At 36.8% G+C, this 17873-nt stretch overlaps 2 protein-coding genes across 2 annotated transcripts; both read left to right on the plus strand.

The window, feature by feature from the left end:
- Nucleotides 1–133: 133 nt before the first annotated feature.
- Nucleotides 134–826, plus strand: LOC120578151 (F-box/kelch-repeat protein At3g06240). Its single transcript, XM_039830412.1, has one exon. It carries the CDS (start codon nucleotides 134–136, stop codon nucleotides 824–826), a length of 693 nt encoding a protein of 230 aa, XP_039686346.1.
- A 24-nt stretch (nucleotides 827–850) lies between these two features.
- Nucleotides 851–9818, plus strand: LOC25491282 (DExH-box ATP-dependent RNA helicase DExH12). The gene is given in 5 exon segments (XM_039830413.1): nucleotides 851–1364; nucleotides 4726–4763; nucleotides 4766–5629; nucleotides 6973–8908; nucleotides 9607–9818. Coding segments are annotated over 4 exon segments (3348 nt in total). The 3' UTR covers nucleotides 8905–8908; nucleotides 9607–9818.
- The last annotated feature ends 8055 nt before the right edge of the window (nucleotides 9819–17873 follow it).

Consider the following 17873-nt stretch of genomic DNA (forward strand, 5'->3'; position numbering starts at 1 on the left):
TTAAAAAAAAAAAAAAAAAATACAAATCCTCGTAACTTAATGAGCAAGGCAGGGCCAACCCTAGGACAATATAAAGCTAACTTTTGGAGCTATAACTACAACGACATTGCCTTGGTATTGGAAACAATCAGCCATGTCTACGACTCCATCGCCGGTGTTCTTTATTGGAACAATCCCTATAACTACAACGGGACTGCCTTGGTATTGGAAAAAACCAGCCATGTCTACGATTCCGTCGCCGGTGTTCTTCTCTGATGATCTCCTCGTCGAGATCCTTTCATTACTTTCTGTGAAATCTCTCCTTCGATTCAGATGCGTAAGTAAGTCTTGGAACGCTCTAATTTCTGATCCCTTTTTTGTGAAATTCCATCTCAAGAGATCAAAATCACAAAATCAACACCTCACACTAGTCACTTTTCACGTCAAATTTATCAAAGTAGTCACTACTCACAACAGATATAGCGAAAGATATTACACTTATGATAGTTACGATAGACTTGAGGTTGATGAAAATGATTACAGTTTCATTCCATATCCTATATCTTGTTTACTCGATAACCTGTCGATTACCCTTGTTGCTGATCCTCACTCTCTATTGAAGTTAAACGATTTTGCTAATATAGTTGGTTCTTGCAACGGATTGATTTGTTTGACTAATAAACATCCCATTGATGCTTCATGTTACGAATACCGGTTCCGTTTATGGAACCCGGCCACTAGGAAAATATCTCAAATAATTGGGTCTTTTCGTGATGTAAACGGTTTCATCTTCAATTTTGGTTGTGATAATTCCACTGGCACTTTTAAAGTGGTTGCGTCATGTTAAAGTCGTGATTATTTGACATGTTATATGAGAGTTTTCAGTTTAGGTGATAATGTTTGGAGAAATATTGAAAGTTTCCCGGTTATTCCTCTCCGTGTGAATTTTCGAGACTCTGAGTATGCTGATGTGTTTCTTAATGGCACTCTTAATTGGTTGGCTGTTCAAAATGACGTCCCAATCACTCGTTATAGTCATCTGGCGGTGAAGGATATTACTGTTGAACAGATTGTTATTGTTTCACTTAATTTGGGGACTGAGACATACAATCAATATCGGTTGCCTCAGGGTTTTGCTGAGGTGCCGCTTATAGAGCCAACTGTTGGTGTGTTGGGGGACTGCCTTTGTTTTTCTTATTCTTATAAGAGGACCAATCTTATTATATGGCAGATGAAGGAATTTGGCGTTGACGAGTCTTGGACTCAATTTCTTAAATATAGTTATTATGATCTTCAATTAAAAAATGACTTTAGTAGTCCTAAGAGCAATCTACGTTTCATGCCATTGTTTCTTTCTAAGGATGGTGATACAGTCATATTGAAGAGTAATTTGGAAACGGAAGCAATTATCTATAATTGGAGGGATTGTAGAGTGGAGCGAACAAGAATTATTGTGCATAAAACTAGTATTGATGATGGAACTAAAAATTCTTTTATTGAAAGTTGTTTATATTTGGATATGGCCAAGGGTTATGTTGAAAGCTTAATTTCGATTTGTTGAAAGTAAGTCACTCTTTTATTGTTTACTTTCTTCAATTTATGTAAATTGATATATGGTGTTTTCATATTAATAGATTGTGTGAATATTTGTTTATATGATTGATTGCTTAGGTTGATTGTATTCTTGAAAGACTTGTATATATTAACTTATTGTTAACGAGTCAACAATTCTCATGGATTTGATGATTTGTTTTTGTTTTTATGTTATTATAGCCAAAAGGTTTGGCGTTTTTCAGACATCTACAGCCATCCTGCCTCATCCTGGCCTTAAGTATATGAACTAGCAGATGATTCTCATTGAAGGACATTCAATCTACCTCTCAAATTCTTTATTTAGTTTCTCTTCAAAAAAAAAAAATTTAATTAATATTAAGATGACATGACTAAATTTCCATTATCACTTTTTAACCCGTCTCGATAATTTTAATTTCCTAACATACATTTTGGTTATTTTATTTACTTCCTAGGTTGCCGGTGGAAGAAATTATAATAACTTCATGTTTCATTCATGGAGAAGGAAGAGAATAAGATGTTGGAGATATTACACAAGATAGAAGGTGAAAGGAAAATCGAAAAGCAAGATCAAGGTTAAGAGATATTGGAGATATTACACCAGATCAATTGTTCTGATTTTGATTACACCAGATCCTTTCAATTTGCCTTCTATGATAGTGTGAGAATCCCGAGATTAAAGCCCTTCTGATCAGTATTGAACTTTGTTGGCAAACATGGTTTGGGAAACTTTTATATTTTTCAGACTCTCTTCGTGTTATTCAGTAGGTGGCTGTTGGTACGGATAGATTCCGCCACTATGCTAACCTACCAGTGAAAATTCAAGATTATCTACAGAAGATTGGCATATGTTACCTTGCGTCATACTCTTCGAGAAGAAAACTATTGGGGATGCTTGATATCCATCACCTTCCAACTAGTATTCACTACTATAATAATGACATTTAGCAACACTTGAAAATTGTAACTAAATCAAGAAAAATGTTACTAATTAAATTTTGCAACACTCGAACAATTGTTAGATAAAGTCCGTGTTACTAAAGAGTTTTAGTTACAATTTATAGTATTATCTGTAACAATTAAAAAGTGTCGCAAATGTTACAATATTGTAACACTTTTTGTATCACTAGTAACAATAAAAAAGTGTTACATTTATAATTTTTGAGAAGTTGTATAAAGTGTCGCAAAATTGTCTAGACTAAATTTTTTTGAATCTACCAAATTTGTCTTCGCTTAAACTTCATTCAGATTTGAATTAACCAATATCAGATACAAGTTTTAATAACAAGTTTGAATTACATACTCTACAATTTTCCCCTTCATCTCTTATTCTTGCATAATGAAAATGAAATATGCAACACAATTAGAACTATGCAACACAATTTGAATGTCATACTAGATTACAAGTTTTCATTCAATGTAACATGTACTCTATAAAATATCCCACTGCATTGTTCCTATTCATCCAACCATATTATCAGCCTTCCATTTTGTTTTCTGCTTGATTCTTTTTGTTCCAAGTTGTTGACACTCTACAAATTTATTTTCCTTCTCTTTCTTCATCAAATCTTGCATCCTTTTATAGTATTCAACTTTTTGTCCTGCCAAAATAAACAATATAATGCATGCTACCTGATATCAAAAGTTCTTAAACATATCAGTTCTTAAACAATATAATGCAATCCAACAAAACAAGGATGAATGTCCAATTTTTCATAGCCATGCAGTAATCCACAAGAAATTTTAATAACAAAAAATGCATAATTCCATATCGTATATATTATTAGATGTGTGAATATATTGAAAGAAGATTTTTCTTCAAATTAAAGTTGTAAAATATTGTCTCAAAATATATTGATCAAAAAAAGTTCTCCAAATCAAAAAGTGTAAATATATTTTCTCAAAATATATTGGGCAATAAATTTTCTTCAAATCAAATAGTGTAAATATATTTTCTCAAAATATATTGGGCAAGAAATTTTCTTCAAATCAAAAAGTGGAAATATATTGTCTCAAACTATATTGAGCACACAAATATCTTCAAATCTAAAAGTGTAGATATATTATCTCAAAATATGTTGAGCAAATTTTTTGCCCAATTTTATTTTGAAAAATTAATTTGCCCAACATTGAAACATATAGATTAAGTTCAAATATTGTCGATAAAAATTTGAAGCAATTAAAATAACTAAAACATGACGGCTGCACGATAATCTACCCATTAAAATCAACATATAATATATATGCATATATAAAAGAATTGATGAAAGTGACGTGTGCCTGAGAGTGAGTATAACATGTTATTTGTTCACATAATCATAATTTTAAAAGGATAAAACATGATTTGGTTGTCAAGATCGTTGCTTCTGAGGATATATTTGTGGATCGCCAGTGAGTAGCGATGTTGGTTTGGTCTTCGCCAACCATCTTTTCTTTGAGATCGCCGAGAAGTTTTTTGGAATTCGTCGACTACCGTTTTATGAGATCACTGTTAGGTTTTTTAGGTTTAAGAGTGCGGTCTAGGTTATTTTTATCGTTTCTCACATAAGGCGCCAATTGTATTTGCAAAAGTACAATGATCGATATTATGGTTTAGATTGTTTATGAGATCCATTGAGAATGCTCTTAAGAGGGGTATTTATAGCCCTTCGTGGGCTTGTATTTCGATGACTTAAGCCCCGAGCAACTTGGACCCTAATTCACTCTAGAGCATTCTAGATGTTTCTAGAAGCTTGTCAAGATGGCACCCTTAGGGGGATGTGCCTAGGGCTTCAGGAGCCCTTCGAGAGGGCGCCTGAGCCCTTATGGAGGGCATATGTGCGCTTAAGGATAAATTGACGGTCCAGTAAGGCAGTCAACTCTAATAGTGAGAGGATTGACAATCTAAGAAAACCTTTGGAAAGGTATATTTTTTTCCTCTAAATTCATGTAAATTCTAACTTCTTGCTACTGTGTTGCTTGAAGACATGCAACAGTTTAAGTTTGGGGTTGTGATGACGAAGCATCATATGACATTTTTGGTTATATTTTTTGTACTTTTCTTTACATTTGAAGACAAATAAGATGAAAGATAGAGGAGTTGTCAATGGTTTGAGGAACATATTGTAATGTTTTCATTCGAGTTTTTGTAATTCAATTTTATCCTATATCATGCAACTCCATAGTTGTTTTCAGTGTTTCCAGATTTCTCATGGGATGACAGAGTACATGGATATATGTTGAGCCGTTTTGGGTGATTGTGGAGGATAATGATGGGGAAAATATTCTTCATCACGAGTATTTTATGCTGAAAAAACAATATGTTGATGAGGATCATACTTTGAATTTCATAGTACCAATATATGAACCTCTTCCTCCTCAATACTTTATCCGTGTTGTTTCTGATAGGTGGCTTGGATCCCAAACTGGTTTACCTGTTTCTTTCAGGCACATAATTTTACCTGAAAAGTATCCTCCACCTACTGAGCTGTTGGATCTGCAGCCACTGCCTGTGACAGCCTTACAAAGTCCTTCTTATGAAACTCTTTATCAGGATTTTAAGCATTTTAATCCTATACAGACACAAGTCTTCACAGCTCTGTATAATTCTGATGACAATGCCTTAGTTGCTGCTCCGACCGGGAGTGGTAAGACTATATGTGCAGAATTTGCAATTTTGAGGAATCATCAAAAAGGGTCTGATAGTGTCATGCGTGTTGTTTATGTAGCACCCATTGAAGCTCTTGCCAAGGAACGGTATCGTGATTGGGAGAAGAAATTTGGGGGTGGTCTTAAATTAGCAGTAGTTGAATTAACTGGAGAAACAACAACAGATCTGAAACTGCTTGAGAAAGGTCAGATTATTATTAGTACTCCAGAGAAATGGGATGCTTTATCCCGCCGTTGGAAACAGAGGAAACATGTTCAACAAGTTAGTCTTTTCATCATTGATGAGCTACACTTGATTGGAGGTCAAAGGGGTCCTGTTTTAGAGGTTATTGTGTCTCGGATGAAATATATTGCTAATCAGGTTGAAAATAAGATTCGTTTTGTGGCTTTATCAACCTCAGTTGCAAATGCCAAGGATTTGGGAGATTGGATTGTGTTGGAACAAAATTGTTTAGCAATAATAACCCTTAAGAGTTTTGATGATAACAAAGTATTAAAAATTGTCAATTGGATATGCTAATATTTGTTCAAGTGTACAAGACTATAGACATCTTGAGTTGGTCCTGAAAGAACAAAAAAAGAGCAAGTTTTTCAACTAAAAAGGAAGCTGAGAGCCTCCGAAGAAAACTGCCTTTGAAGTATAAAAGTGCTCCTGAAGTCTTAGTGCTTCTGTAGTTATGACGTCATCAGAAGCAAGTTCATCAGATGCAAGCCTATCAGAAGCTATTTCATCAAAAGCTATATTTCACCAGAAACTGCAGATTATCAGAAGATCATTCCCCAGTTTCATATAGCTGTCTAGTAGATTCAAATTTGTCTAAAGAAAGCAAAAGACTGAAGAATAGTGGCAACGGCTAATTTGAAAGGACTTAAAAGCTTTGGGTGTTTATCCTTCAAAGAACGTTGACAAAATACGTTTGTACGAAGTGTACAACCACTACCTCCACTACTCTGTTCTTGTCTACGCTACAAAACAAGAATAACAGCTCTGTCTGCAAATAATGTTTATACACATTGGGAACGCATTTGAAATTGATCCTTCATAGGACAATAACCAAATCAGGCAAAAGATCAATGGTGAATTATGAAAGCTTCAGAACGACTCTATTGACGTGCCAAAAAGATTTCAACGTCTCTTTTACACCTCTATATAAAGGAGTGAAGACTTGAAGATAAAAGAGAGAGACAATCAACAATTCAAAGCGCCTAAACTCTGCTGAAATCATTTCATACAAAAGTACTTAGAATTTCTGTATTCATTTGATATATCTTAGAAATTCTTAAGTCTAGAGAGTCTTTCAATTGCATTGTATTGTGAACACCACTGATTGTATATCAAGTGTTCAAACTCAAACAATTTTCTGTGTAATTCTGTTTGAATAGAAGTCTCTTGCTTTAGTGCTTGAGCATAGGAAGTCTCTTGCTTTAGTGCTTGAGCAAAGGAAGTCTCTTGCTTGTGTGCTTGAGCATTTTGAAGTCTCATACTAGTTGTAGTATTGAGCAGTTGTAATCAGTTGTGATTAAACTTAGTGAAACTTTCCTTAGAAGTGCAAGGGGGACAGGACTGACTTCCGGTTTGTGGAAGGAATCTGTATAATTGTCTGTGTCTTTCTTTCTTCTCTATTACTCTGTTTTACTCCGTTGTGCATCTGAATCTGAACTGCACATCAGAAGCATTTCAATAGCTTCTGAAGTGACCTCAGAAGAAGATTTTAACTTGAGAAGAAGAAAACACAATTCAACCCCCCCTTCTTGTGTTTTTCTCACCTTCAGATTGGAGCTACCTCCCATTGCCTATTCAATTTTTCACCCGTTGTTCGTCCTGTGCCATTGGAAATACACATTCAGAGTGTAGATATTGCCAATTTTAAGGCGAGGATGCAGGCGATGACCAAACGAACTTACACTGCGATTGCTCAACATGCTAAAAATGGGAAACCAGCCCTTGTATTTGTGCCTACAAGAAAGCATGTCCGATTGACAACTATGGATCTGATTACATACTCAAGTGCAGACAGTGGAGAGAAATCGTTTTTATTGCAGTCCACAAAAGAACTTGAACCTTTTCTTAACAAGATTAGTGATGAAATGTTAAAAGTCACATTACGTGAAGGGGTTGGCTACTTGCACGAGGGATTGAGTAGTCTTGATCATGACATTGCGGCGCAACTATTTGAAGCTGGTTGGATTCAGGGCTGTGTTTTAAGTAGTTCCATGTGCTACAAAGATACATTGTTAGCTCATTTGGTTGTTGTGATGGGCACACGGTACTATGATGGGGAGAATGCACAGACAGACTACCCTGTTACTGATCTTCTGCAGATGATGGGTCATGCCAGTCGTCCTTTGGTGGACCATTCTGGAAAGTGTGTCATCTTATGCCATGCACCTTCTAAGGAGTATTACAAAAAGTTTTTGTTCGAAGCATTCCCGGTTGAAAGTCATCTTCATCACTTTTTACATGATAATTTGAATGCTGAAATTGTTGCTGGAATTATTGAAAACAAGCAAGACGTTGTGGATTATCTTACATGGACATTCATGTACAGGCGTCTCACCCAGAATCCCAACTATTACAATTTACAAGGAGTTAGTCACAGGCATCTTTCTGATTACCTCTCTGAGTTGGTGGAAAATACATTGAGTGATTTGGAAGCAAGCAAGTGTGTTTCTATAGAGGATGATATACATTTGTCTCCTCTTAATCTTGGAATGATATCATCCTACTATAACATAAGTTACACAACAATTGAAAGGTTTTCATCATGTATTACTTCAAACACGAAAATGAAGGGGCTTTTGGAAATTCTGTCATCAGCATCAGAATATGCTTACCTTCCAATACAGCCTGGGGAAGAAGAGGTGGTTCGCAGGTTAATAAATCACCAAAGGTTTTCTTTTGAAAGCCCCAAAGTTAAAGATCCACATGTCAAAGCCAATGCCTTGCTTCAGGCTCATTTTTCACGGCAGTTTGTAGGTGGGAACCTTGCATTGGACCAGAGAGAGGTGTTGCTTTCTGCAAATAAACTGCTTCAGGCATTGGTGGATGTAATATCGAGCAATGGTTGGCTGAGTTTGGCTCTTCTTGCTATGGAAGTTAGTCAAATGATGACACAAGGATTGTGGGGACGTGACTCTATGCTGCTACAACTTCCTCATTTCACAAAGGATTTGGCTAAGAAATGCGAGGAGAACCCAGGGAAGAGTATAGAAACCATCTTTGATTTATTGAAGATGGAAGATGTTGCGAGGCGTGAATTGTTAAACATGCCAAATTCATACTTATTTGACATTGCTCGCTTTTGTAATCGCTTTCCTAATGTTGATTTGTTGTATGAAGTCCTGCAAAATGACAGTGTCCGGACTGGTGAGGATATAACAATATGTGTCACTCTGGAGAGGGATATCGACGGTAAGACAAAAATAGGACCTGTTGATGCTCCTAGGTATCCAAAAGCCAAGGAGGAAGGATGGTGGCTTGTTGTTGGTGATACCAAAACCAACTCGTTACTTGCAATTAAGCGGGTTTCCTTGCAGCGGAAATTAAAAGCCAAACTGCAGTTTGCTGCACCTGCTGATGCTGGAAAGAAATCTTACATACTTTTTTTCATGTGCGACTCATACATGGGTTGTGATCAAGAATATAGTTTCACGGTTGATGTTAAGGAAGCAGATGGTGGCGATAAAGATAGCAGCAAAGAATGAAGAGGTAATTTTCTGATATTTTTAGGATAATTTGCTCTGGCTAGATCTGTAACAATAGATTAAGGCCTACTGGTTAGGAATTTTGATAACATATATTAATATGTTCAATCTGTGTGTATTCTGTTTATGTTTATCGAATTTGCTAAATTGTATCAGTAAATGACATGGATAATAATTTAAATCAATTTCTAATGATAGTTATGTGGTAGTATGTTCCAAGAGAAATTTTATGATATTCTAATGTAGCATCCTTTCTTACAATTTATAAGCTGAATGTTTGTTATTGTTTCTACCCCATCTGTTTCTACATCTAGATTTCATTAACTGTTTATGTCACAACCAGTAACCAAATAACCACTATAAGAATGTTGGAAAGGTGCAGCCTTGCTAGAATTGGGAATAAATACCGTAACTTTAACAATGCTTTCTAAGTAGAAGTGCTTTTAAAAACGACACATAGACTTAAGACAGATCTTTTGTGTTGAAACACTGTTGTAAATAAGCTCTTTTATAGATAGTATTAAATTGCTGACTTGATGCCTAAGAACTTAATTTTTGTTGTTCCCATTGTTTATAGATTTCTCTTTTTTACTGTATATGATTCATTATATGCTTCCTAATTTTCAGAATCTTTTTTCTTCTCTCATTTATTTATTTGTTTATTTATTTTTTCTAAACAAGCATATTGATTTTCTTTTATTGTATTTGCTAATGTGAGAAGAAATGGAATGATTATGGAAGTTGAACTTGTTAGTGATCGCGAAATTAACCATGATGAAGCTCGACTTGTGATGGAATGGACCAAACAGAAAGTTAAGTCTCAATCCCTCTAGAGGATTTTCTTGTTCGACCCGTATTTCGTCTGCTTTCCATGTCGCTAATCAGCTGCTGTTACTGCAGAATTAGGAGTGCAGGTGCAACTGAAGAATTGTCTTCAGATTAAACATTTCCTATGTTCCACTAAATGAGATGCATTTACCCTTGGCTTCAAATATATCAATAATCTCAAGCTTAAATAAGATCCAAAAGGTATATAGATTTATACTATTTTTTCATAAAATTATATTAGATCATCTGTCTTAAGGAGAAAATCAAGTTTAATATATTATGATCTTAAGTGTACCACCTTGTCCAATATTTTGGTCTTTTACCATAAAAAGAATGGACAAACTACCCCATCATTAAGGATCTTCGGCTAGTTTAGAGTGAAGGTGTGCCCGGTGTCTAACACGTGTCGGTGTCAGAAACCAACAAGATACCAACACATGTAGTTACATTTAATCACTTTCATTTTCTCAAATTATTAGCGGTATCTAACTGTCGGTGTTGTGTTCAATGTTTGTGTTTGTGTCTGTGAGTGTTTCATAGTTATGATTATTGGATAATAGAGTTTGCTCTTACCAATACCATTAAGTTCATGGTCTAAAATGTTCTCAGATTTCTAAAGACCTTCTAAAGGTCTTCTGATCCTTTATATCTAATCCTAGCAAACATGCAAACCCTAATTCCACAACCTTAAACCTAAAAAATTGGCTCTCAAAATTTGAAATTTGAATCCCACATTTTCATTATAAGTTAATGCATTGGAAAAACCATGATAATTACTACGCACTCTTCAACACGTGACTTAAGAAAGAAACATGAGTCTCTTTCTCTTCCCTTCTAGCGTGTAATTTCCAAGGCTTTCTCTCTGTATTCATTCAGAGCACTGCTTCTCTCTGTCCACCTCCGCCTGCCCTCACATGGTCATTATAGGAAAATATTTCGATATCTTTTACTGATCATCAACATGTAATATATATAGGAATTACAATTGCATAAAGGGAAAACTAATTATGCCTAATCAATGTAAATATTCTTTTGACTTTTATCTCATTAGTGTACAATATTTGTTCCAAATATAGAGAGTATATGTTGTTATGTTCTGTCACACCCCCTCAGTTGAAGCGGGAGGTTGGCGTACGCTTAAACTGTCTCGGAAATCTTGAAAGAGTATTAGGGGAAGACCCTAGGTGAATATATCCGCAATTCGATAGCGTGAGGGAACATGCAAGACGCGTATCTGTCCCCGAGCTACTTTTTCACGTACAAAGTGAATGTCCATCTCGATGTGTTTTGTACGTTGATGTTGAACAGTGTTATCACGATTTCGGGGTATCAAGTCATTAATTAGGCTTGAACCTTTCAATCTTTGATATTCTCTATTTTTTTCTTGGGAAGGGCAAAATTGAGAAAACCCTTAGAAATTCTAAGTTCGGGGGTCGTTTTCGTTACGGGAAGGTGTTAGGCACCCGCAATGACTATAGTACTCTATAGGAATCGTTTTCCTAGTTTTATGTCTACGCTTTATTTTTTAATGCTATTTATAAAAAAAGAAGTTGTTTATTTAGGTTAAGAATGGAGGGAGAAAATGTTTGAGATTTGATTTTATTGGACTTGGAGAGGTTTTGACCTCTTGCCTACATACCCTTTTAAGGGATCAAAATTCCATGTAGTTCTCTTTCAAAAATGTTTTTGTGTGTTTGATTGATTTTAAGTTTTGGAAAATGGTTTTGAAGAAGAGAAACAGGCCGTAAAGGCATGAGAGAAAAAAATGGTGAATAGTTGGTTCAATTATTATTAAAAAAAGGTCTAAGTTGGAATTAGAGTTCATTTGAGTTTGATTAAGAAATTAAAAAGAAAATTCAATGGAGTTTTGACTCCAAGGTTTATTTGGAAAAAATTTCAAGTGATGGAATTTGCTTGTTTTGAAAAAATTAGTATTTTTCTAAGTATCGCGTTTCCTAAGCATACATCTAAAGCGGTAAACATACAACGTGTGTGCGTGTCGGTGTACATCACTATAGAGAGTCCATTGTCCGTTACATTGGCCCTAGTTTACATTCTATGGTCTTGCAAGAAATTAAAAGGAAACTTAAACTACCTAAAATATTACATGACATTTTAACATAGAATTTAAAAGGTAAAAATGCCTAAACTATGAGAAATTGAGATGAAAAAGGCAAGATGCTCATGAGATGGATGAAACATGAAATGAAATGGTTAGTAAAACAAGGTGTAAAATGGTAAGAAAACAAGCAAGGAATTACGAGGCGAAACGGTAAAAATAACAACAATAACCAAAATGCAAAATATACACGTTACTTGTAACAAAAGAAATTAACCAATCACATTAAAACAGTAAAACAATCACACAATCAGTAGCATATTCAACATGAAATTGCATATTAATCACTCATATCATGTCAAGACCTCATGAACAAATTATGGCGAGAAAGTTCGCAAGTTTAATCAAAAAAATGAACAAATCAACAAGAAAATATTACATATATTTTTATCATTTTTTTAACATGTAAAAACATCACAAAAGTATTAAAAATACATCAAGAAACATATAGGAATTTTTAGGAATTTTATGAAAAAAAATAAAGCAAGCAGGAGGTTCACATAGCAAGAAAAATAACAAAAACGCAGCAAAACCAAAAGGAAAAAAGCCCAACCCCAAACCTAAAAGATCCGGATGCACAGGAACCACAGGATTGATCCAGGAGATCAAACCCTAGATCCAACGGCCAGGAATGAAGGGGATTGGACCGGTCTTGGACCGGTCCGATTCACTGGCCTATAAAAGGAGGCGCGCCGGTTTTATTTCATTTGCTAATTATCTTTCTCTCTCTAACTTCTCACTCTCTCTCACTAGCCTCTCGTCTTCTCTCTTCCCCCCCGCCGGTTTCTGGATTGAGCGGCCGGAGAAGATGAAGATCTGGCCGGAACCTTCATAGGTCCGCCGGAATCTTCATCTTCTCCGGTGAGATCTCCAGTTTTCCAGCAACCTCTAATCTCACCAGAAATTCGAAAAAAATACATCAAACTCTTCGTTTCTTTGTCCTAAACATGAATCTGGCATTGGTTTTCACAAATAGAGTTTGAATCAACGTAGATCTAAAAATTCTTTTACGGTTTTGAAAGTATTTTTTTTAGGTTTTCAGTTTTTTCAAATGAAACTCTTTGGAACTTTAAAGATCTACATTGATTCGTCTTGTTGATGTTTCTTGAGAAAGAAAGTGAAGCTTAAGTGTTACCTGTGGTTTTAATCGGAGATTTCGAACCGGAATCTTCAGGAAAAGCTTGAATCTGGTTCTGTTTGTTGATTTCTTGCTTTAAAACCGAAAATAAATCGGCGTTGTTCCTTCTTCTTCTTCACCGGTTTAGATCTTCATCTTCTTTCTCTCTTCTTCTTCCTCAAAAAGACTCTGTGATCGTGCTTGAGTTCGCCGCTTTCAGTGGTGAATTCGCACTTGAATTGCAGAGCAACACGATTCAATGATGAAGATTCTTTGATGAATCTTTGAGAATCGAAAAGAAAACTGATGAATTTGATGAATTTGATTTCTGGAAAATTTTAGGGTTTGAAGATTGTTCTTGTGTTCTTGGTGTTCTCTGAGTTTTGATCTAACAGAAAAGAGAGAGAAAATCTGAATCTGTTTGTGATGTGGCATGTGATCTATGGGTCTGTGTGGCACTGTGCACCTTTTATAGGCTGCCATGTGTGATTCTGGATTAATGAGATGATGACACCTGTTTTGGATTTAGGGGCCTTTCTGCAAAAAAGTAAAATTGAGGACTAAACTGCAATTAATAATAATGGACTAAAAAGGCAATTTTAAAAAGTTTTGGACTAAAGTGCAATTCTGGAAACTTGTTTGAGGGACAAGAATGCAATTAAAAATAAAATTGAATTAAAATTGGTAAATTGGAAAAAAAGTAAAGTGAAACCTAAAATAAAATCAACAAAAGGACTAAAATGAACCAATTACAAAAATGAGGTATTTCAAAATACCTCTCTGCCGAAATTTTGACAGGAAAAGACCAAAATGCCCCTAGGGACTAAACTGACTCAGATGCGATTTTTTGAAATGGTTTTTTTTAAAACAAAGACTCAACAGTGATTTGTACAGACAGGTTGAAAAGACTCAGAGACAAACACAGGGACTAAAATGGGTTCCACTGCAGGAAATGACCAAAATACCCTTTTTGTATGATTTTTGAAATAAAATGCAAGAAAAGTAATGCAATGATTCAGAGAGTTTTCAAATGACTTGTAATGCAAGAAAAGCACTTTGGATAGTTTTATGCAAGAAAATCATGCTTGAACGTACTTTGAGACAGAGACAGTAAAATATGCAGATGAAAAGAGAGTAAAGGTTCAGAGTAAAACAACAGCGAATTGACAAATATCAGTGTTAGAAAAGAAATTTGAACGAGTATTTTTAGGTCCAAAATCAGGGTATAACAGCTGCCCCTATTTAAGTTTCTTTGTCCGGAGGGTCAAGAGACGGAGTCTTTGGCTTGACGGGACGAAGATACTTAAATATTAACATTTGCACTGTGTTTGGACGTAAAAATACGCTTGCACATTTTCAAATATCATGAATGCCATGCAACATTTGGATTATGAATGCGAGACAAACGAGAGTTGGAACTAACAAAAGATGTTGTATCCATTGCGGGATTGGTAGACATTGGCAAGATAACAGATAACAAGGTAGATAGGGAACTAGAAGCAAATTGACGGGTACAAGCTGCTCTTGGATTGAGCTGGGCACTTGACTGGGAATAAAGGCAGACAGACAGGTGCGAGTTGCTCTTGGATCTGAACTGGTCACTCAACCAAAATCATAGACACATAGACAGGTACGAGCTGTTCTTGGATTTGAACTGGTCACTCGACCAAAAGCAAAGGCAAATAGACCGGTGCGAGCTTGTTCTTGGATGCGAACTGGTTACTCAACCGGAGACATAAACAAACAGATAGGTGCAAGCTGCTCTTGGATTTGAACTAGCCACTTGACCGGACAGAAACAAATAGACAGGTACAAACTGTTCTTGGACTTGAACTAGCCACTTGACCGAACAGAAACAAATTCACTAGGGATTAGTTTTTTGACAAAATATAGACTGAAATTGACTTGACGTCGATTTGATTTGAAAGGTAGAAATTGACCAATATTATTGGCTCACAAGATTTTGATAGAGAACCTGACATAAGTATTGAATTGAGACTGATGTTAACATTGGAAATGCAATATGCATGGATGATATAACAGTTTTATCAAATGTATGGGCACATAGTATGCATGATTATGCATGTATGAATGCTCGTAATGTATGACTGTTGGCAGTTTGTAGACACAGTTTCGCAGAGACAGACAAGACATTGGAGTATTGGGCACGTAGTGGCTCGTGCTATATTACACATTCCTGTAAATCCTCTTTGGAGATAACGCCGTTGGGAGACGTATCGGAACCATGGCTTAGGGCAGGTAGCTATGCAACTTGCTGGGGATAGAATCTCGGAAGGCTCTACTGGGGATAATGCCGTCATTGCTGGGCATTTCAGTGCTGGGTGTACTGTGGATGTTGCATCTGTAGTCAATGCTTTTTGCATGTCATTTTCTCAATTTTTATATTTTTTGTTGCATCCCATTTTTGCCTGGATCGCCTTTTCGGGTTTTCGATCCACCGGGAAAATAAATTCTTTTCATTGCCCCATTTTTGCCTGAACTGCCCTTTCGGGTTGTCAATCCAGCGGAGTGCTCATTTTTGGCTAAGTCGCCCTTTCGGGTTTTCGACTTAGCGAGCCTATTCATTTTCATGCATTTTCATTCTGTTTTTTCATTCTTGCCATTGACCACAGACTATCCTAGGGAAGAACCTGCTTGTAACACATTGAAATAGACATCAACACACACTCGCTCATGCATGTTTCGTTTGAATGTACCCTGTTGCTCAAGTTTGCTTTCAAAATAGACAAAAAACTTTTTCAATTTTCAAGATGTTTGTTTCAAGCATTTGTCATTATCAAAATAGAAAGAAAATATTTTTTGTACATGGCTTTGAAAGTAGAAAGATAGTAGAGTTTCAAACAAAAGCACAGGCTCAAATTGATGTATAAGAGTGGTGGTCAGCCGAAGGTGTGACGCCACGGATTTACAAAGCTTGGAAAATGGTAATTTTATTGGTTGGTGGTATATTGAACACAGTAACCACTACATTTCCTAGAAACTTTGAATTTGCAAGCACAGGAGCTTCTGATGAAGATGGTCATTAACAGCTGCAGATGCCCCAAGGGGATGGTGGTTTGCCAGATATAGTTACTTGCCTTTTGTTTCAATCTCATTTTTGCATGAACCGCCCTTCCGGGTTTTCGGCTCATCGAGACGCTCATTCTTGCCTGAGTTGTGTACAATCTCAGCGAGCTTTTTCATATATGTTTTTTTTTGTCCCTTATTTTTGCCTGGACCGCCCTTTCAGGTTTTCGATCCACCGGGAAGCGCATTTTTGCCTAGGCCGCCCTTTCGGGTTTTCGACCTACCACGCTGTTCTTTTCATATTTCTAGGCAAAGTATTTCTTGACTATATCAGCATTCACAGGATTTGGAAGTTCTACACCATCCATGTGTGTAAGAATTAAAGCACCACCAGAGAAGGCCTTCTTGACAACATAAGGACCTTCATAGTTAGGCGTCCACTTGCCCCTTGGGTCGGGTTGCTGGCTTATCCTCCTTTTCAATACAAGTTCACCTTCCTTGAATTCTCGAGGATGGACTTTCGTGTCAAAGGCAGTCTTCATTCTTGCTTGATATGACTGTCCACGAGCCATGGCATCCATACGTTTTTCCTCAACCAAATTCAATTGATCATACCGGCTTTGGCACCATTCAGCCTCGGATAACTTTGCTTCCATGGTCACGCGGAGAGATGGGATCTCCACTTCCAAAGGAAGAACTGCCTCCATACCATATACAAGAGAAAAAGGGGTTGCCCCGGTTGAACTGCGCACTGTAGTACGGTAGCCATGTAGAGCGTAGGGTAACATCTCATGCCAGTCCTTGTAAGTGGTTACCATTTTCTGGACAATCCTCTTGATATTCTTGTTGGCGGCCTCAACTGCACCATTCATCTGAGGTCTATAAGGAGAAGAGTTATGATGCTCAATCTTGAATTCTTCACAAAGAGCTTGCACCACATTGTTGTTCAGGTTAGTACCATTGTCGGTAATGATCTTGCTGGGAACACCATATCGACAGATGATGTTGTTCTTGATGAACTTAGCTACCACTTGCTTGGTCACATTGGTATAAGATGCCGCTTCAACCCATTTGGTGAAGTAGTCAATTGCCACTAAGATGAAACGATGATCATTTGAAGCCTTCGGTTCAATTCTTCCAATCATGTCGATGCCCCACATTGAGAACGGCCATGGGGATGAAATAACATTGAGAGCGTGCGGAGGCACATGGATCTTATCAGCATAGATTTGACATTTGTGGCACTTTCTGGCGTGCTGGTAGCAATCATGCTCCATGGTCATCCAGTAGTAACCTGCTCGTAACAACTTCCTTGACATAGTATGTCCTGTAGCATGGGTCCCGAAGGTACCGTCATGTACATCATGCATTAACTGATCTGCTTCGTGTTCATCAACACATCTTAACAATACCATGTCGTAGTTTCTCTTGTACAAAATGTCCCCATCTAATAAGAACCTACTAGCCAATCTTCTCAGAGTCTTCTTGTCTTTGTTGGAAGCACCTGGCGGATACTCACGGCTTAGCAAGAACTTCTTGATGTCGTAATACCAGGGTTTATTGTCAACCACATTTTCACCAGTCTGATCGATCACATCCCCAATAGCGAACACATGCGAAGGTCTTTCAAGGCGTTGCACTTTGATTATTGGCACATCATTCCAATGGTCTACTCGAAACATGGAGGATAGAGTAGCAAGAGCATCAGCCATTTGGTTCTCATCACGAGGGATATGGTGCAACTAAACCTTTGTAAAATATGTCAGCAAACGTCTCGTGTAATCACGGTAAGGAATCAGCTTGGCATGGTGGGTCTCCCATTCATCCTTTATCTGGTTGATGACAAGTGCAGAATCTCCATAGACGTCGAGGTGTTTG

This window comes from Medicago truncatula, chromosome 1, assembly GCF_003473485.1.
Source record: "Medicago truncatula cultivar Jemalong A17 chromosome 1, MtrunA17r5.0-ANR, whole genome shotgun sequence".
NCBI classification, from domain to species: Eukaryota; Viridiplantae; Streptophyta; class Magnoliopsida; order Fabales; family Fabaceae; genus Medicago; species Medicago truncatula.

Bases quoted from the DNA above. Each gene is read 5' to 3' on its own strand.
- LOC120578151 (XM_039830412.1), top strand. From the start codon at position 134: ATGTCTACGACTCCATCGCCGGTGTTCTTTATTGGAACAATCCCTATA.